Source organism: Syngnathus leptorhynchus, chromosome 8 (genome assembly GCF_054491065.1).
Source record: "Syngnathus leptorhynchus isolate UIUO chromosome 8, UIUO_Slep, whole genome shotgun sequence".
Lineage (NCBI taxonomy): Eukaryota > Metazoa > Chordata > Actinopteri > Syngnathiformes > Syngnathidae > Syngnathus > Syngnathus leptorhynchus.
In genome coordinates this window covers 5,327,918-5,344,008 of record NC_141202.1, presented here as the reverse complement: position 1 = coordinate 5,344,008, position 16,091 = coordinate 5,327,918, and the positions used below count along the sequence as shown (strand labels likewise).

The following is a 16,091-nucleotide window of genomic DNA, read 5'->3' as shown; positions in this document are numbered from 1 at the left end:
CATCAATGCAGTGTTGTGTTCTTTTGTTTTGTGTCACGTTCAACTTGTTTAATTGGGTGCTGTCACAGTGCAGTAGGTGATGGTGCTAAAAATATGGTGTTGCCTTTTGAAGTTCTACGTTTTCACACTTAGAAACTGTGAATGGTGAATTGGAACTATGGATGGTACTTGTTTACCTTTTTGTATTTCAACTTTTGTTGAAGCATAACCCCTCTCCTACTTTATTAACATTAAAATGCTCTGCAATTATTCACCCCATACAATAAGTCAACTGCCCAATTTTCTCTAAGAAAAAAAATAAAAAATGTCAGGACCGTTTTAATCACCATCAAAAAATATTCCCTAATAGGTCACGTGTGAATATTCATTACGAATGAACATTTCCTATAATAATGAATTTTGTCACTGACAGTCCTGGAGTCATTTTTTTACTCGTTTTAATGTCAGCTCTGCAGTTGCTATGACGACTAGAATCACTGAACCACGGTGACTCATTCGGGTATAGTTCGGCTTTATACTTGAGATGTACAGCAAGAATTGTCCATGATGAAGTACAAAAGTCTTCCCATGAAGGAAAAGGCATGGTACACTTTATGGCCTTGAACGCCACATGGTTACAAAGGATGATAAATACAGCTTGATGGCGTTAAAAAACATGGTCGATATAGAACACACGGTGATACTGTGTTGCTTTTTAAATTTATCCTTAACCAGTTCTAGAATTTGACTTGATCTTGTATTACCTAAGAATACTTACTGTGCGTTCATAAATGTAAATAATACTGTCAGTATTTTAATTGAATGCTTCCAAATAAGAAGCTGTTAGTTTGATGAAACTGACCAATAAGATTAGCTTTGCATTTGAGCTCCTTTTCTCCGACTTTCACACACCACAAGTGCTGCAGTGAGCAATACGCCAAGGAACGTTTCTCGCTGGAAGGCAAAGTTGCATAACGATGATTGTTTCCCTCCAAACCAATGCGGTGCCCTATAAAAGGCTGTGTTTTTAATTAAAGCTGCAGCCCGCTACCTCTTTGTCACATCAGCTGGGATTTAAAGCTTATTATGGTGGCTTATATATGCCAGTGAGGTTCACTATGCAATGTGGAAGGGTCAAGGGTTGGAATGTGTGACATCACACAGCCAAAACAGAGGGGTCTGTAAATAGCTTACCTCAGCCACCGAGTCGAACACACCCATGCGCAGTGATGGTGATGTTGCTTTGCCGTCAAATGATGAAAGGGACTGTTTGAAAATTACAGAAATAAAAAAAACTGTCGTGGTAAATACATTCCTCTAAGCATCCTGACTGAGAAAGGGTGTGTGTGGCTTAAAATCCTCTGGGAAAGGTTGATATAAATGATTGTGCCTCTGATTTCAAAACTTGTTTCATATCAATTTGGGGGTTTTTTTTTGTTTTGTTTTATATGTCATTATATGATGGGGTGTTTTTATGGTTTTACAGTCAGAAAGATCCTCTGAGAGAAACTGGAACTACAATGTGGCCCGTGACAAAAATGACTTTTTAATAACAATCAAAAAATGGAAACAACATAAAAATACACCTCCCTCATATCCCCCATATATTGCTAAAAAAAAAAAAAAATCAACACAAATTGTAGTCATGGATGTGGAATATCTTGCATCTCTGAATCTCTTAATAGAAGGAATTAGCAGTTACATTTAGTCTGCAAATATTTTTCATATAAAAGCATATATTTCTTTTTTTTTTGCATGAAATTATTTGGTGGGTGTAGGCCACAAAAAAATCTCCAATTCCTGAATGACCCCAATGTTGAGGGTAAAGCGAATTAGTCAATCTATTAAATATGATGTTGTCCTAATTGACACTATAATGATGTAACACAGTAAATATGCATTTCTCAAATTTATCATCACATAAATGCAAACAAATTGAATGTTTCTTTGCTGATTTGAATGAACAAGTCATTGAATTTTGACCACACAAGATGGATAACAGTCCGACGCGCATAAAAATAAAAAGTGGCTTAACATTCGCTCCACAAAGTTGCATCGTCGCTGTTTTATATCAAATCACATGCGTCTCAGTTATATTTACCATGACCGCATGACTGCTGCAGCGGTTGTGGTCACAATTATAAAGCAGCGCTGCGCCTTTAAAAAACAATCTGCTCCTTGTTTCCAGTCTTAACCGAGGAACCGTTCCGTCCACCGGCTGCGCTGCGCTCAGGCTGACACGTACGACGGTCCGTGAGGATCCGGATCGTCTGTTGCAGCTGATCAAAAGACTTGGAGACAACTTAACAGTTGTTCAAAATACTTTGGGAGACTTTTTTTGGTTCTCAGCGTACGGCGGTTCAAGTTTTGAATGAGTTGAAGTGAGACGGGTGGACGGTCTGGAGGAGGAGGAGGAGGAGGTGGAAGAGGAGGAGGGAGGGGGCCAGTGCCCACCGGCTATCAGAGCCCGGGATCGACTAGTTGAAAAGCAGACAGACGGCGGTTTGTTCGCGACAAAGTTGACACACGCTCGAGGAGGACTTTCAACCAAACCCTGCAAAATTGGATGCAACGGAAAAAAGTTCGAACCGGAGTCTGGATAAGTTTTTTTTCCCCCTCTGTCAGGACCGCTAAGCGGACAGACTGTAAGTAAAACTTCTCTTTGAAGTTCAAACTTTTTTTTTCTGGACTTTTTAAGTATCTAAGCTTTTCCTGAACTCTCCAAAAAAAAAATGGATAAATACGAGGATTTAGGACTGGAGGCAAGTAAGTTTATAGAGGATTTAAATATGTATGAAGCATCCAGAGATGGTTTATTTAGGACGAGGAGGGATGCAGGAAATAATCCCGATTTTGAGCAGACGAGAAGAGTTTTTGCTTCTAAAATGACTAAAATACACATGCAAAAACACCAAGAGGAAATGGCAAAAAACAATCAAGCCATAAGAATGAATGGGGGTCTCAACAATGCACATTACACAAAAGACAGACCACCCATTAGTAGCTCCAGGCAGCCAGGTGAAGCTGCTGCAAAACCTCCAATACTATCTGGTCCTTTATCATCTGGAGGTCATTCATTGCAGTTTGACGGCCAGAAGAACCACACAGCCCTTCATTCTGAGCCTCCAGTCAGCAGAGCGTATAGCTACGGAAACAATTACGATAATGAGGAGCGCGCAGACCTACATTTGTACCAGAACTCCACCCCTGCCGATCTGAGCCCGGGAAATGCTTTCCACGGTGCACCCATGCATCGTCATCCGGCTCCACGGGCCTCATCCAGAGAGTGCCACAATCCCCAATCTTTGTCCGAGAGCGGTGTTGCATCCCCGCAGCAGCAGCAGCGTCAGTCTGCATCTCCTACCATGATCAGTCCTCCACCACTACAGAACCCGGATGCCCCTTTCTCATCCAACAGGAGTCCAACTTCCTCTACTTTTCCCAAAGAAAAACCAGACCGCATTCCTTCGATGCCTCTGAGTGCCTTCACAGGAGGAACCAATTTCCACGTACCTTCCACACAGTCCGCAGCTCACTATGCACCATCTTCTCCGACTTCAAAAATGTCTTCCAGTAAGAATGGCCTTGCTGTGGCTTCTTCTCAAGTGTCTTCTGAAGCACCTCAAACCAAAATCCAGGTCACTTCTGCTACCATAAATCCTGGCAATGTCTCCAAAAGCTTCAGCCAGAGTCAAGATCAGAGTCAGATACCAAGTTTTGGGAAGGCCATTGGTGCTGAAGTGTCTTCCTTTAAGCCTGTACAGCCGCCACCGGAACAGGGCCCGTCAACTGCTGAAGTCAAATTAGAGGCCCTCACAAATCGTCTGGAAAAGGAGATGACTACTCAACCAAAAACGGACTACTTTGGTAAGCGTTCAGAACAAATTCTAATCCTGTGAGTTTGTTCTTTTCCAAAGATAACATTGCCCACCCATGAAGTTCAGAACATAAACCCACATTTCTTGTTCACACACACTCGTGCTTGTCATCAATCATGTCACTTCAGACGATTCGTGTTTCATAACTTGAAGGCTCTCCTAATGCTTTGAGTTTCTCTTTATTGATAAAATGCCTTAAACTAGTCTAGCAGACATCAGAGAAACACTGTTATTTTTTTTAAATAATAAATTTTTTGGAAAGCAGATGAGACTTTCTGAAAAATTCTTTTTTAAATGATTAGCCGCTCACTCTGCAGACAACCCCCTGAAGCAAAATGGCAGCCAAGTGGAAAGTTGTTCTAAGAGCCTAAAGATTTTAAGACCACATCAATAGCTTGCGTCTTGACTGTATAGTGCTCCATTCTAGTATTGACTTTTTAGCTACAGTTATAATTTTGCTGTCACAAAGAAAATTATTCATGTATTGGTTTTTCAGCCCCCCCCCTTTCCAATTGCACAATACCTGTTAGGTTCGAAATCGGTCATTCGTACTTAAACCGCTGCTCATTGGTGGAGCAGTTTAGTCGCTACAAAATCTCACCAACATTATACCTCCAACACATATAAAGCTATCTGATTTCAACCTGTAATTTTAGCCCTTTAGCCAAGTATCCTCTTTTTCCTGACTTCAATGCAGGGTTACAAGCTTTTAGCATTTATTATCATGCGGCCTGCTGACTAACTCTGTGGCTTAAACACAAACCAGATCAGGGTTTCAATTATAAGTTAAACTCAAATGCCACTCACGTTTGAGTCAAACACTCCTCATAGTCCATTAGTGGCTGACCAAATTGACTTTTGTGCTTATATTAACTTCAGTGACAAATGTGCTGACAAGACACATGGCAGGGTTGTCCATCATCCAGTAAATTGGTAAGATTGCAGATGTGTTTGCTATGCTTATGAGCTCTCCAGCTGTTTTGCAGCAAAGGCCATTGTTGAAATAGGATATCGTTTTTTTGGGGGGGGGACAGAGCGGTGGGGACAAGTTGATATGGTGATATCAGATATCATACTGGAAACTTGTCTGAAACTCTTCCTTCTACCCGCCCTTACTTCCTTGCCTGCAGGAATTACCCGGTGGAATGTCACGATTGTAACCACCGTGAGCGTATGCATAGTGGCGTGCGAGAGATGTTCTGGCGTGCGTCACTGTCACAACAAGACTCCCGAATCGCTGGGACAAATGTGTGGGAGAATGATTTCGTGCGCAATCCCCCAGAGGAAATGCTTTTTAAAATAGAGCATCTTTTTTTTGTTTTTTTATTTATCCCCACATCACCACGCATAATCCCACACTTTTCCACGAGGACACGGCTCATTATCTGAGTCATGCTCTCGTGCAACGTCAGTAATGTGTAGGCTGATCATAAAAGAAGCAAAATTTGGTGGCTGGGTGCTTCTTTGTCTTTCATTCTTATTTGCTTGAGAGACCAAGTAGGTCCAAGTGGTAGCTCATCCTGTTGTTGCATCTGCTCTTTTCTTTCAACTTTCACCACACATGAACACACTGATTCAGTTGAGTGTTTTGTTGTTTTAAGATTGGAGGATTGATTTATCCCATCCTGCTGTTGAGTGGAACGCTTCCCAGGGATTCTTGGCTTCTTTTCTGGCCAGCTTTTGCAGGGGGCTGGGAATGTGATCTCCTCCCAGGCTGCTGTCTGATGAATATATTCCAGCCTTGTAAATGTTTGTTATTATCCCATGTTTTCATTGACGTGTTTGTTACTTAGCAGGATTATGTAAGTACTGTAATTGCTTAATACAAAACGTCTGGATGGCCCAAGTAAAAAAAAAAAAAGTTAGTCCAGCTAACGTTGTTAACTTAACCAGCCTGTGATCGCTGCGACCTCGACTAGCCTGGGTAAAGTTACTTTTCTTTTGTGTTTGGTTGAAATATATGAATAGGAAAATTAGTCGTGAACTCCTTTTTTTATTATGTCAGTCTTGTATTGAGCTGAATGATGCTGCCTGAAGTTTGCATGCACAATAGCCTTAGTTCCTCATGTCATTCCAGTCGGCATCTACTATGAAACAAATGGAGAAAATGATCTTTCAAAGTGACAAAACATGTTTGCTATGTTTAGCCATCGCCCAGCTTTTAAATGGTAAACCTATGCAATGCTTGACTGATGTATATCGCTAACTTAGAAATGTGAAAAAAAAATACCAGGAGGCTCAGGAGAACAAGGGCGAGTGTGTACCAAAAAAAAAACCAAGTTGCTAGATGACATTGCGTCAGTTTTTCAGGTCATAATATTGGTATTTGATTGACACCTGAGCAAGGTTGGGTTTCATTCAGCAGTTAGCCTGCAACGTTTGAGAGCAGAGAAAATGGCTTGAATTTTTTTTTTTTTTTTCTCCACCATTGTGAAGCTTCATTTTTTTTATGCAGTACTTGTTTTTTAATCCTCCAAATTTAGTAGGGTTGTCAGCAACACTCTACTTTGTGGTACGTCAAACTTAGAGCACATGTTTATTTTAGATTTTTCTAAGGTCTCAAGTTGCTCTTCTTACAGCATTTAGGAAATGATGCCATTGGTCAGTGGGGAAGGATTTTGGGAGATACATTGTCTTGCTCTATCCTCATTTAGAAAGGGCAAAAATATTTTTGTAGTTCATTTGAAGGTCCTAAATTTGACCAAAGTATAAATGGATGACAAATACCTTCCAAAGCTTTGACAGCTGCAAAAGGTAAGCAAGGAGCAGGGGGGGATTCTGGTCTTGGGTTAATGTTTTGCTCCCCCCTCCCCCATTTGAAGCCAGCAGCCAGGCCCATGAATAATCTCACTGTTTTGGAACACGGGACACTGGCCAAAAATCCAAATCCAGCGGCCCAACCTGAGAGGAGCTTACGAGCGTTAAAGCAGAGACTGTACTTTTATGACACGGTTGTACTCATGGGGGCTTTTAAATTGCAGCAAAGTCTAGTTAAAGCAGAAATGACCTTGAATTACTGTCAAAAGATTTATGTGATGTACTTCTTGTCATCACTCTAACCTCTCACCGTTTTATGCCTGCTGGGCTGCTTCAGTCAACATTTTAAGAATGAAAACTTTTGTTCAGCTCATTCATTTGTTGTCAGGAAATTGTACAATGTTGTCATGTATACAAAATGGCTTACATAAGAGCAACATTCCTCTCCAATAATATCCCCCCCTGTTATCTCTAAATCTTTTTTTTCCAAGCCATTGGGGTCCCTTAGGACGGATCTGGGAAGCACTAGAACAGACGGCACTGAAAAAATATATATAGGGATATATGTGCGTTAAATGGGACAGTGTGTTTTTGAGAAGAGGCTGACGTGTCATGTGTGTTGGATGCAGTGGAAACAGAAGTTTCTTTGTGTGTGTCAGATGAGGACCATGGGCGGACTCGGCTGCACGGACTGCCCAGTCACCAGGGAGTTTTTCTATAAAAACACACACTCGTAAATAAACACATACCCACCCCGGTGCAAGTGACACATTGAGCACTGCGTTGATTTCTTTTCTTGCTATTGTTGCAGTCACTTTATTGATTGTCCATTTGCGTTATAGCGTTAGTGATCCCTTTTGGGGATTTGAATTGTCACAGATAATATCTGATGACATTTGTGTCAATCTGTGAACTGTTTTATCACAGATTTAAGTATCGCTCTATGATTTTTTTTTTTTAATTTTATCAGATATAGGAAAGTTTAGGGTTAATTTACTACATGATCAATATTTATTTCCAAAGTCAGGTTATGTTGTCTGCTATGCGTCAGCTGTTTTTAATACTTTTCATTTCCATGCACATCTCCGTCTTCATCTACTACCCCCGCTGGTCTCTCAGAGACACCCTTTGCTTTTTATCAGTGTTTCATAAACAGACTTCTCTGCCTCTGAGCCAAATCAAATAAGCAAAACGGGATATTTCTTTCTTGCAATGACACAGCGTGCTAACTACCTTCCTGCCTTAAATTGAATCCTTCCCCTGAGTCTCTATTGCTACCGCTTGTTTTCATCCGTTGTTTTTGCCAATAACTTGCTAATTATGTGTTGTAATCGTAACAGAAAACCATTGCTGAGCATTCAAAGGTCATTTGATCAGTTATCTACTGAGATAATTTGTTCCGGCAAACTGTTTTAATATGTTTTCTGGCTACTTGTGTGTTGTTGTTTTTTTTAGGAGTCTGCATTAAGTGCAACAAGGCCGTGTATGGCGCCAACCAGGCTTGTCAGGCAATGGGTAGTCTCTACCATGACAACTGCTTCACCTGCAGTGCTTGCAGTAAGTACACACTCCCACACACACACACACACACACACACACACACACACACACACACACACACACACACACACACACACACACACACACTTCCTTCACCTCTTGACCCTCTTTTTGTGGTCAAGTCACTTATAAATGTAATGACAGCCAATTTGACTCTAGGAGAACCTCCCGAATGAAAGTAAGGCCTTCCTTTGTGGTCTTTCGTGACTGTGAACTACCCACATAATTAGTTTGCGATATTTAACCGGTGGTGTTTGGTTCCTGGGTGCGCCGATCATTCCGGAAGCTCCCACAAGACACGTCAGCGACACGCTTTATTTGTCAATTTGTCATTCACTGTAACAAATTGCAGTTTAAATTCTCTGTAGCGTGGACTTTTTTGACATCACATAAAAACATGATGGGGGGTGGGGCCTAATCCATTTCAGATTTCTGGTATTTTGGATGACTGTTTTGCAATATTGCATATTTTTTCCATACGTTTAGTATGGCCAGCCTTGTGTAAAATCTTTTTGTGTCCGCTATGTGCTATTATGTAATAATAATAATGCCATCCAAAGTTATTTAAAATCATCATTTAAATTGTCTTTACATGATTCTTAAAACAAGACAGAAGAGCTCGATGACGTACCAGTGTAAGGATACTTGAAGCTCGGGACTTTAAATAGAAATGACTCAATCACTGAAAAATTGGTGTCAGGGCTGCAGAAGAGTCACAAAAAAAGCACAAAGACACTGGCCTCGCTGATGTTGATGTAGTGAGTCAATGAAGCCTCAAACACACCCACAGCAGCTTTGTGGTACCATCAATTTTATCTTGTGAGTCACCACCCCAAATGTGGTCACGGACACTGCTCGAGTCTTTTGGCATCTTTATGTCCATGGACAGATTTTGCCAAAGCGTACACTTTTGTCCAAACCTCAATGAACCACTGTCTACTCATTTCTTGAAATATCAACTTGTATTTGGTTAGGGTAAAGCTACTACAAGATGTTTTTGAGTTGGACTTAAACAAGGGCCTCCTCAATCAATCATGGCATCATTATTTTCACACATGCAAATATGCAAAAACCATACTTGGATGCAAAACTTTGCCTCCTTGTTAAGCCAATCTCTGTTCCTAATATCAGATGGAAGGTATGTGAAGTATTTGTGACACTGTGGTGACCCACCCACTCACCCCCCTTCATTGACCTCTAATTCTGCAACAGCGTTGACCTTGTTTGCTACACGCCAGTGTGTGTGAATGATTAACATCTACCTTTACACCCTCCCTTGCGTGTGTGTGTTTTTGTTTGCATTAGAGATGAGATGGGGGGGGGGGGGGGGTGACCATGGCGTTATGGAGGGGGGGGGGGTTAAATTAGGGTGATGGCTAAAGTGGGCTTGGGAAGAGTTTATCCATTCCATAGCTCTCATAGCTTTCTCAATGTGAAAGCATGTTGTGAGGTGCCCAGAGGAAAAAGCATCTCGGCTGGGGAGGAATGCAGGCATAGGGGCCCTCAGGCACCACAACCACATCGGGTGCTGTTATTTCAGCTGGACACAACAAGAGTACAGTGTAGAACCAATGTGGAGACCATTTATTTGGGACCAGCCCACCTACCATGTACACACAAGTGTGCTTTTGCAGACTGGTCGTGATATGGACCTCTGACCAATTATTAGATTACAGTGAATAAAAACTCAGGTTACAAAAGGTAACAATAAATACATATTTTCTTGGAATTTGACACTGATTGGTAAGTTGTACTGAATTTTAATGCATGGCATTAAGATGTTCTGGGCTTCAGCTTGAAGACATTTTTCTGTACTGGACCTTTTTAAGTGTGCTCTGGTAGGATGGGGAAATCATTCAGAAGGTGGTCACTAAATTGCTTTTATTTCTGAATAGGATTACATAATGGAATTCATAAAAGGCTCTAATGAGAAAATGTCCTTGCGTTTTGTTCTTTCACTCATCTAATTTACATTTTTATGAACACGCATTTCACTATGGTCCTTTTCAAGCAGTTAGCCTTACCTTCTGACTTGAATAAAGCTGTTATCCTTTCGTAAAGCTCAGAGCATTTCTGCTCAGACCGACCGGGATAAAAAATGCTGGAAAGAGAAGAGGAACGAGTCTTAAGCTATGTATACAAAAGATTAGGAAGACGGGCATTATACCCTCGGTAAGAGAAAATCGAGGAAAGGGCCTTCTCCATAGAATTGGCACAAAGGCATGCAGATACCTTGGAGGGCAAGAGCTCAACGTTGAAAGGGGCATACATATTTTAAAAATTATTATTGAAGAAACAAAATAAATGTAACATGCTAATTTGCGGCCATTCAATATAAATGTATTGCACCCAGTCGAGTAACTGACATGAATGATGCAACATGTAAAAATCAGAATTGAATTTTTTTTTCTGCTAGTTATACTGGCGACCTCCACACCCGTCTCCCACCCATAAACTTACTCCAAATCTTTATTGATCGCGAAAGGAATTTTATCTTAGCTCTTTTTAGTGAGCCTGACCATACATACACCAAGACACATATAATTGAAGCTCATTAAAATTAATCGGGGATTTTTTTTTCCTACCAATCGCTTCTGTTGGCCTTACCCAAACAGATGCTGATAAAATATGTTCCATGTAGTCGATAAACACCTCTCTCCTGTCACCCCTCTCCCACACCTTCCAATGTTGAAAAATGTAAAGAATGTTCCCTCTTCCTGTGGGCCTCGCGCAGGAGTAGCCGTCTGAAGGCAATTTGGTGTGCATGCTTTGGTGTTTGTGCACCAGATTCAGCCTGCAGAAGTTTTGAGGGAGACGGAAAGGAAGTTATGTGGAGAAACTACAAGAAGTACACCAGGTCATTTTGGGTCTTGGCTCATTTCTGTATTGCATTCCAGAAGAGCGGATAGTTTTCTCTTCGCACCTGTCCAGTAATTTGATTCAGCGATTATCTTCCCCACATGTCTGACCCAGATGTGTTCCTCATCTGGCTGAGACTTGCTCCGTTCCCCAGCCAGCCAGCTAGCTATATAGTACATTATCAACGACACGGGCAAATTTGATTTAGCCAGCAGACGTTCAGCAAGATGTGCTGAATATTGCAAAAAGGGTCCATTACTTTTCAATGCGGTCATTAATCATCTGTTTTTAGTGCCGAGTTGACGTCGAAAGATTTTCTACTAAGACAGTTCATTCTGTCCATTGTTAAAGGAAAACTGAAAACAATCTGAATGGATGTGATTGTTTGCAGGTCGAAGGCTGAGAGGAAAAGCTTTCTACTATGTTGGAGGAAGGGTTTTTTGTGAAGAGGACTTTCTGGTAAGTTCAGTGCGCAATCAGCAGCATTTGTTGTTACGGCCACTTTAGGTTTCATTTTATGCTTACAAGAGTTTATATTCTTATAACACTTGAAATGTATTATCCCGTTGAAGCAATGGCGAGATTGAAAGTCGAATATGAGCTTCATTTATTTTTAGCCATACAGATTGATAAATGATAAGACCTCAAATGATCCTTTCAAAGGGGCCAGACTAGTATATCAGTCTTAGAGTCATTTTAAAATTAGACTTTTGAGGGGTTGTGAGGAGGTCAGTAACTTGAGCAGGTGTTTGACTTTATTGAGTTTGGGGGTTGTAGGTATTGACACCAGTGCAGTAAAATTGATTGAGAAATTGTCAATGCATGTTCTGATGTGAGTGTTGGCAGAAAACCAGCAGGATAATTGTCTGGCCATGACGGAAAATAGTGTTCTTATAACTCCAAATATGCATCATGTCATTGGCCCTCAACCGCCAGCTTGAATATTTGCGAAGCTCCTTTCTATGGATATAATGTCGTTTTCTGAAAGCTAATCACGCTATGCTGACTGTGAAAGTGTTTTCTAAGAAACGCTATTGCCAGAATGAAAGTTATTCCGTGCAGACGCTATTAAATAACCACACAGACTACTTTTGCTCTTTGTCTTGGAAAGCCTGACTGTCATGTTTTTTTTTCTGCTCAAGTACTCAGGTTTCCAGCAGTCAGCTGACAAATGCAATGCATGCGGTCACCTGATCATGGACATGGTAAGTGTTTGTGTCGTTTCTTTCTATCGGTGTTTTCCCAACCTTCATTAAGCCAAAACACTCGATTGACATTGAGAATCTCACGACAAAAAACTTTGCAAAAAATGACTACAGAATTGTTGTAATGAAAGAACATTTCATTGTTCTGTATGCCATTATCCAGTGTTGGCATAGATAGAAGAAGAAATTCACTATTTTGATATGGTTTTTGGATATCTTTTTTTCTCATCTTAGTTGGGAATCACTGCTTTATATAGCACGCGTTTCCTGACCCTGCAAATGGAGCAAGCAAATACAAATATTAATCAGCTACATCCTGGGCTAATTTTGTCCGTCCAGATCCTGCAGGCTCTCGGGAGGTCGTACCACCCGGGCTGCTTCCGCTGCGTTATCTGTAATGAGAGTCTCGACGGCGTGCCCTTTACTGTGGACACTGAAAATAAGATCTACTGTGTTAAAGACTACCACAGGTGGGCATCATCACTCTTTCTATTCGCAATATCTACACGGTCGCCATTTTGTTGCGATATGATAAAGAAGTTGACAGTGACACGCTATGCGAAATGTCATCTCAAATACCATGAGTGCAGGAGAGAAAAAAAATTATTTACAGGCGACTGATGAATCTCAAACCATAGAGATGCTCTGTAGTAATTCTCAGCACATATATTGTATAGTCTGCCAAAAGCTGGCTACCACAATCCAGACAGCTGTTGGCAAGCTGCTTTCTGCTCAGCAGAGTCCAAAGTGTTCTCTGCACAGTTGACCACTGCTCGATAGTCTAGCCTGTGCACACTAGGACGTTGTTTGTCTTAACTCCCGCTTCCCACCATACTCTCACAGAAAAAAACATTTTTCCGATTTATCTAATAATGCTTTCTGGATCACGTTTGTGGGTGAGCCTTGATATCTGCAAAGCTGGCATTTGCTCAGTCAGATGAAGAATCAGAATCTAGTCTGACTGAAGAGGAAAAACACTTGTGGCTCAACTTCAAAGACTGGGGGAGACATCAAGCATAGAATGAAAGCTCTGTAGTTAGATTGGCTCAGTTTAGCACCGTAATACATGTAAAGCAAATCTATTGAAGGTGTTTTTTTTTTTTCTTGACTCTTCATTCCAGGGTGCTGGCTCCCAAATGTGCCTCATGCAAACAGCCCATCCTTCCATCTGAGGTAAATCTGTCTAATGATGAAATCTTATCTCATCCTTCTAATTTCTCCAGGGTACGTTAATTGCCCAAGATGTATTGGCTAGTTTCAGCATGAGAAGAAATGAAGAATGATTGGACATGTTGGCACAAATGGCCTAAATTGGCACTGGCTACAGTGGAATATAATTTCAGTAGATGTTTCTCACAACTAAAAATAAAAGATGATGGAATTATGGAGCAAAATGAGATGAATGTGAATGTTCTGTTTGCTCAAACACCAATTTGAGTTCCAAGGTCATAAAGTGAGGAGGTGGCAGGCAGGCTGAAGTTGAAGCAAATGCTACTCCCATAGTGTCCTCTGTGTAGAAGGGCTTCAGATGTATCAATGTCTCAGCAGGGCTCCGATGAGACCGTACGTGTCGTTTCCATGGACAAAGACTATCATGTGGAATGCTATCACTGCGAGGTGGGTAATAACACACTCCAAGACTGCAATGTAGATTATCTGCAAACACCAAAAAACACTTAGGGGCTTCAAGCAAGGCCCTCCTCGAAACAGCTCATGATTAGACATCATAATGATCCCTGATCTTAATTACAGCCGTGACAGTAATTATATGCCACTGAGGCGAGCCGAGCTCCTATGCAATATCTCATCACGGGCTCCCGTCGTTTTACTTGCTTTTCTGCTGAAAATGTGATTTACTGTCGCTTCCGTTCAAGAGAAAAGAAGCAACAGCTGATTTCGATTTGCCCAAGAAATAATAATGCTGATCCGCCTCATCTTTGTTGGCCGCTTGTTCCTTTCAGGACTGCAAGATGGAGTTGAATGACGAGGAGGGGCACCGCTGCTATCCTCTGAATGGCCACCTTCTCTGCCACGCCTGTCACTTGAAGCATATTGAGCCAGGCAGCTCCTCTTCCTTGGCCAGCAGCGCCTCCTATTAATGCCAGTGTGGGTGAAGGGAGACACCCGGTGGACGTTTTGGTGGAACTGTCACGGTGGAGCATGATCACAATTCTTGTTGTAAAGGATTGGTTGGAGGTCTCACTTCACGGATTCATCAAAAAAAAAAAATGATTCAGTGCCCTTACAATGAAGTCAAACAGTACGCCAAAACTTTATTTTAATGCAGTGTCGTACTAAATTCGCCACTCGGCAAAATGCCTTAAATTTCACTTTCACGCTTCTGCTTTGGGTTCTGCACATCTACTCTAACACGCAATACATCGTGACTTAAATATCACAAGTGAAGCAGTAAAGAAGTCTTCTAGTTTACTGCTTATTGCTGGTTCAACCGGTGACATGAACACGACTGCATGGTAGCCTCGTTTGTTAGTTTATGTGCTTCACAGGCAGTTCTGCATCTGGCCCTTCCATGTTCTGCCCATGGATTTTTTTTTTCTAGGTATTCAGGCTCCCTCCAACATTCCAAAAACAAAGTTTCATTGATGACTCGAAATTGTCCATTGGTGTGAATATGAGTGTGAATGATTGTTTTCCTAAAATGTTGGCAACAGGGCCGGGATGTACTCCGCCTCTGGCTGAAAGTCATCTGGAATAGCTGCCAGCTTTAGTGAAGACAATCAGTATTGATCTGTTCTCAAACTTTTTCCACCAAGGACCACCTAAAAAATACTTAGCTCTGCAAGTACCATAATCAAATACAGTATCACAATAGGACTATGTGGCTATCAAAAAACTAGAGATTATCCTGTGTATACGTGTTTGGGGACAGACAGCATGAAAAATATGTAGAACGTTACACTCATTGGCAGAATGCAAAAGTTATTGTCTTCCATATGCAATATTTAATTATGAAATGAGCATAAGGGAAAACTCTTGTAGATGCAGGGAGGCAAGTACAGTCATACAAAAAATATGAACTCTGTTTTGTATCATGTAAGCAAGCACATGATAGCTTTAGCTTTGAATTGTTTGTGTCACATGCACACTGTAAAGCACTTAGAATGCGGTTTGTTTTCTTGTCCCCCTATGAAGGTTGAAATTTCTAATATAATTTGCAAGGAATTGTATATTTTCAAAGACATGTTTTTGAATTTACTCTTTTGTCCTATCATTCATATATTGCACAAGAACTTTATCAATATTGATTGGTTTGCAGTGTAACAATTTTGAGGTTGCCTCATTTGCTATTTGTCATAATTTAAAAGTAATTTCAGGACTTACTGTATTTCATAGTTAATTGTAGTTGAAGATAGAAAACATTGATGTGTTCAATTGAGTGACTGTATTTAATAAATTGTGCTGTAGGCCAAACTGAAATGTATATATTTATTACAATGATATATCCCAATCATAGTTCCAGATAAATCCAGACTTTTTCTCATGTCCATGAACTCTGTTCCCTAGGTGTTTTTTGTTGTTGTCTCTCATTATAAGCTGCAAATCGAATCTTGAATCTTTTGGCATGGTTAATTTATACACATAAATGAAAACAAACATTTTTTAATTGAACTATATACAAAAATAATAAATGATACAAGGATGTACAATGTACCAAATAAAATGAGAAGTCAAAAGCCAAAATAGAAAAAACAAAACTATAATTCGTGAAGGTACGTTTTATTTTTGATTGCACCCTTTTAATTTTCTAATAAATCTACTTTTTTACTTGTTCTCAAAAGAACATTTATTTATTTATTTATTCATCTATTTATTCATTCATCTATTTGTTTAT

At 40.6% G+C, this 16,091-nt stretch overlaps 1 protein-coding gene across 2 annotated transcripts; it reads left to right on the top strand.

Annotated features, from left to right (window-relative positions):
- The first annotated feature begins 2,172 nt into the window (after positions 1-2,172).
- On the top strand, positions 2,173-15,812 carry limd1a (LIM domains containing 1a). 2 transcript variants are annotated; one of them, XM_085919235.1, is made up of 8 exons: positions 2,173-3,846; positions 8,070-8,171; positions 11,425-11,492; positions 12,176-12,238; positions 12,578-12,708; positions 13,360-13,411; positions 13,787-13,855; positions 14,200-15,812. In XM_085919235.1, exons 1-8 carry the CDS (start codon positions 2,712-2,714, stop codon positions 14,335-14,337), a joined length of 1,758 nt encoding a protein of 585 aa, XP_085775361.1. In that variant the 5' UTR covers positions 2,173-2,711; the 3' UTR covers positions 14,338-15,812. The 2 variants fall into 2 exon arrangements, with proteins under 2 accessions (XP_085775361.1, XP_085775360.1); XM_085919234.1 differs by having other exon boundaries at positions 13,784-13,855.
- Positions 15,813-16,091: the final 279 nt, after the last annotated feature.